The following is a 5,551-nucleotide window of genomic DNA, read 5'->3' as shown; positions in this document are numbered from 1 at the left end:
CACTTCATTCTTTTTATTTATCTTTGGAACAATTATTTTATTTTACTCGCGAAATTTAACATGGGATCTGGGGGTATTGGTTTTTTACTTTGTTTTATTTACAAATCAAAGATGCCAACCAACTAAGACAAGACTTAGGTAAACATTTTCTTTGAAAAGCATGTATCAACAACGCAATTTATGATTCAATGCAGTCAACTAAACCGCTAAATTTTGCATCATACAATGCAGTCAACAAAACCCCAAAGATTTGAACTACAAATGTAAACCCAAAAGATTTGCATCATTCAATTCATTCAACTAAACCACAAATATTGCAGTAATGGGTGATCAAAAGACTTCTTACTAAGCAAACACTAGTACTATTGTGTGTTTGATCGAGTAATTATATTTTAGTATTATTGATGTACAAAGTGTCGAGTTCCAACTGTGCTTAGATTGAAATTTTGAACAAATAATTTATTTGACATACATGTATTTGGCAATATTTTAACAAGAAGCATCTTTTAATGGATTTAGTCAGAATACATTGAAATTAGTAAAACGTAGTTATCAAGTTTATCGTAGACCCTAATCCGACAATTGTCACGCCCAACGAAAACATGTATGGTGATACTAGTCTAGCGTGTCACTTGGTTACGGAATACCGTGGTTAACCATTAAAATCCAGAGGGCGACAATGCGATAGTGCGATCGTACGATGGCGACAATACGATAATACGATGGCGACAATGCGAAAGTACGATGGCGACAATGCGACAACGCGATAGTACGATGGCGACAATGCGACAACGCGATAGTACGATGGCGCCATCGTACAATCGCATTGTCGCCATCGTATTGTCGCACTTTCGTCATCGTATTATCGCACTATCGCACTATCGAATTGTCGGCATCGTACTATCGCATTGTCGCCATGCTATTGTCGCACTGTCATCATCGTATTATCGTATTTTCGCCATCGTATTGTCGCACTGTCGTCATCGTATTATCGCACTTTCGCATTGTCGCCATTGTACTATCGCACTGTCGCCATCGTATTGTTGCACTGTTGCTTTGTCGCAATTGTACTATCGCATTGTCGCCATCGTACTATCCCATTGTCGCCATCGTACAATCGCATTGTTGCCATCGTACTGTCGCATTGTCGCCATCGTACTATCGCACTATCTCATTGTCGCCCTCTGGATTTAAATGTGTAACCACGATGGCACTAACGTTATTCCGTACTTTGTAGATAACTCCATACTTTGTAGATAACTCTAGATATAAATTAAAAATTGGTTTAGCGATACGACAAGTTCTCATGGATGACTGTTTTGGACGATCAACATAATACATCGGAATATGACAGTTTCGGGAGCATATCGGATTTGGTATGGGTTAAGTTTATTTCGCGAAATACTTTGCGAAATATTCGTTGATTTTTAGTATTTATATTATTTTAAACACACTCTATTCTGATGGCTAGTTATATCCTTACTAAAATCGACAAATTGTTATATACTACAATGTACGCGGGTATTGATTATTTGAATACAAATATAAACAGTGCATTCAGTTATAAACAATAATTGTTTTCAGGACGTAGACGACGGACAACTAGTTTTTATAAATAATACATTTACCTCTTTCAGTTTATTGCTACGTCTTTGCGAACATATTTTTATGTTTAGCATATATGTTTAAAAATGATGTCATCGAGTGCATATTTAAAGTTGTTATGCAACCTTTCACTATAAATAGTAATATTTTAAAGTCATTTACAAAAGAAACGCTATTGTCAAAGACAGACAGTTTATTCAGACTTATACAACGGTACATCGTCTTCATACTCTAATATACGAATTATGTTCTGTCACGTGAAAACTAATAATACCATTAAATAATATAACATAAAACGTCAATTAAAAGTATAGACACACATAAACACAATCTATGGCAATAACACATAACACAAGTTATGTCAAGGGGGTGATGAAATATGTAAAACAGTTTTATTAAGGATCGCATTTCTTTTAACTTTAACTTCTTTGATGTATTTACGATTTGAAATCTCTGTTCCATCATATACAGGTTATAACTTGTTTAATTTATACAAAGTTTGGTAAATATAAAATATACGGCTAATTAACAATAAAGTTCATTTCGTTGAATGTTTTTTTCTGATATGTGAATACTCTTAACCTTACAACAGATAAACGCAGACGTTTTTTTAAGAATATTACCATTTACATGTACATAGTTTTGAAGCAAATAATTAGCTGAAATATCAGATACATAACTACCGTAGATTGGCAAGACACATTGTTACCGGATAATATGCAACTGTATGTCTGGACTGAGAGTGTTATGCTTCGAAATGCACTGTCGGTAAAATGCAAATAACATCCCCGGAAGTGAACCCCATGGTTCTATGATAGAGTAATTATGACCGTCGTCCGCCGAAATGCGGTTTAAGTCACCGTTTCCGTCGGATACGTACATGGACCGGAATGTGAAAAATGGATAAAGATTTCTGGGTCGGAAAAACGTCGCGTTAGAGATAAGCAGACGGGTTTCTTTGACCAGCGACTCGACCTTCATGGTGACGACGCCACCGTCGGCGTAGTGCAACGTCAGTTGTAGCGTGTCCGTATTAATGTTCACGTGATCGATGGGTGCGCACGGACGGACGTCGGCGGGATTAGTCTGGCCGATTATGACGGACGAACCGAATGGAATCCAGTCAAGGCCGTGCGGAGGGATAGGGAGGATACGGATGTTGCCATCTTGGTACATGACGAAAACTTGGGACCAGCCGTCCGACAACCACGGCACGCGCTGGTACACCCGGAAAAAGTGGACGCCGTAGTCGGTGCGCCCTGTGTTGCTAATGGTTACCGTCATGCTCTGGTTAACTCGCCACCAAAGGTCGACCTTTACTACTTCGATCACAGTCTTACCGTCGTTGTATACCTCCGTTGCTACGTCTGTTTGGAAGATACGTTTTATCGCGTATATCTTGCCTTTATGTAGCGATTCTGGATTCTTTTGTTTTGAATAGAATGTAATCCTTATTTCATTTGAGCTACCTTCTCGCAAACTAAGATCTGTTGAATTAAACTCGAGTAGTTGTTCATAGTCGACCACAGTTGCGTGTTGTGCAGTAGACCATTTCCCATAACGATTGAAATAGTCGAACTGGATTAAAAGCGAGCCGCTGTAGTGAACATTATGTAAAACAAAGCGTAAACCAGTTTCTGATTCCATTGCTCCTTTCGAAGGCCCACTGAGTGGGAACGTGATAACTAGTCTACCGACCTGATTTGAGCCCGAGTCCCCGATCACGGGATTTAAATTCAAATAAAAAGCCGAACTATCTTTAGCAGTTCATGACCTATTTTGATCTCCAATCCCTGAAAAATAAAACAACTTTTCCGCCATCTCACGGTTTGTAAAATCTGCGCCTCTGTTGTTTGCAAATGTCGTGTGTTTCGGAAGACTAGCGGTCACTGTGAATATTCTCGTGGACTCATGGAATACCGGAATGTTCACGTTGTCTTCCTCCGCGCAATTCGTCAGCCGGCTCTTCTGAACCGCCCGACCTTTCGCGGCGTGTTGATCCTCCGTGACATCAGGGCGATACCGGATGTTGTCGAAACAGAACACCTCACATACAGACGAGGCGTGCGACTGGGAGGAATTGATGTCCACTGTAACCATGTCTATTTCCACGCCATACTGGTCAGTTTCCTCCGCGAAAATTGTCAGTATATGTATGCCCTGTGAGAAAATGAGGGAGGCGAAATGGTGAGGATGCTTGTTGAAGGCAGCGACCTCCAACGGATCACCACAACGCGACCTGCAGATGTCCAGGTGTCCCTCTGGGACAAGTCGAAAGAATGCACCACCTCCGAGTTCCTGGCCAAGGTCGGTCAAGTGTACGGCGTTGTGCTGGCGTAATGTACATGTATATTTTATTAATATGTAGTTTACATTATGTTGTATTTTGTCACGTTGACTTTATATTGCCTGTAATTTTTCTTGTAAATGTATATTTTGTCATATAAATTGTGTGACTGTGCTTGTACATTGACTGTATACATCGTAAATGTATATTTAAACATAAACAACAAATAAAGAAAACAAACTCATACCTGTTTTATGTCTTATTCCATTTTCCTAGCCTAAACTTGATTTTCGGTAAGGAGGAACTTCCTTGAAACTAAAAATACTATACAAGCGAAAAGTGTCGTCCCTGATTAGCCTGTGCGGACTGCACAGGCTAATCTGGGATGACACTTTACGCACATGCATTAAGCCCAGTTTTCTCAGAACAAGTCTCATATCTATTTCGACAGTAATTGAACACTATCACAATTAAGCCGGGACGAAGGCTCAACAAGCATTCGTATGTTTTGTGCATCGGAATTTAATAATCGGTAGTTATCAGCGCTTTTTGTGGGCGAGAGAAAGAACGTCATTTCATACTGGGAATGATAACAACACACTGTACATGAAGAGCAACGACTGATAATGTAATCAGTACAAGTGTTTTCGCTGATAATTTATTCACATTTTGTTATAAAAATTTATGTAATTTATTATGGCATGAATGTCGATGTGCATGCAGCAATTAAAGGTCGACATAAAACGATTGTTTTAAGTTAGCTTTCTCGTCAATGTAATGTTTGAACAATTCTATTATAATAATTAAAGTGTTTCGCTTCATTATCATCTCTAAATCACCCGAAGAAATACAATCTCACTTAGACAACCTTTACCTTTATTGTAACTCATGGGGACTTAATGTTAATACTAGCAAAACAAAAATAATGGTTTTTCGGAAAAGAGGTAGAATTCGCCGAGATGAGATATGGACATATAATGGGGAAACTATAGAAGTCGTCGATAATTTTAACTATTTGGGTACTGTTAATAATTATACTGGTAGTTTTATATTAAACCAGGAGCAGTTAGTAGGGAAAGCTCTTAAGGCTGTGAATACTTTGCTTTATAAATGCAAACAGTATGATTTAAAACCAAGAATATTGTGTCAATTGTTTGATGCCTTTGTTGGCTCTATTTTAAATTATGCATCGGAGATATGGGGTTTTAATAAATTCAAAGATATTGAACGCATCCACTTAAAATTTTGTAAAAGGTTGTTAAACGTTAAAAGCAATACATGTAATGCAACGGTGTATGGTGAATTAGGTAGACACCCAGAGTATGTAAATAGATATGTTCGTATTGTAAAATATTGGCTTAAAGTTGTTAATAGTGAAAATATAATCATAAAAACTGTGTATAACCAGGAGATAAATGATTGTGATAAAGGGTATACAAATTGGGTTTCGAATGTGAAAAAGTTATTAAATGATTACGGATTTTCATATATATTCGAAAATGCAGATATGATTAATGCAAAGTCGTTGGTTTTACGTGAATTAAAATGTAGAATTGTAGATGCTTTTAAACAAGAATGGTTAGGCAATATGAACGATAGTTCTGTTTTAGATATATATAGAATATTCAAAACAACTCTTGAATACGAACCATACTTAGA

General features: G+C 37.7%; 1 protein-coding gene across 1 annotated transcript; it reads right to left on the bottom strand.

Annotated features, from left to right (window-relative positions):
* Positions 1-1,823: 1,823 nt before the first annotated feature.
* On the bottom strand, positions 1,824-4,388 carry LOC127873686 (uncharacterized). Its single transcript, XM_052417618.1, has 2 exons — positions 4,140-4,388; positions 1,824-3,936 (listed from the first exon to the last, which is right to left on the bottom strand). Exon 2 carries the CDS (start codon positions 3,250-3,252, stop codon positions 2,311-2,313), a length of 942 nt encoding a protein of 313 aa, XP_052273578.1. The 5' UTR covers positions 3,253-3,936; positions 4,140-4,388; the 3' UTR covers positions 1,824-2,310.
* Positions 4,389-5,551: the final 1,163 nt, after the last annotated feature.

The sequence above is a fragment of the Dreissena polymorpha genome, chromosome 3 (genome assembly GCF_020536995.1).
Source record: "Dreissena polymorpha isolate Duluth1 chromosome 3, UMN_Dpol_1.0, whole genome shotgun sequence".
Classification (NCBI taxonomy): Eukaryota; Metazoa; Mollusca; class Bivalvia; order Myida; family Dreissenidae; genus Dreissena; species Dreissena polymorpha.
The sequence above is the reverse complement of the archived record's forward strand: the minus strand, read 5'-3'. Positions and strand labels throughout refer to the sequence as shown.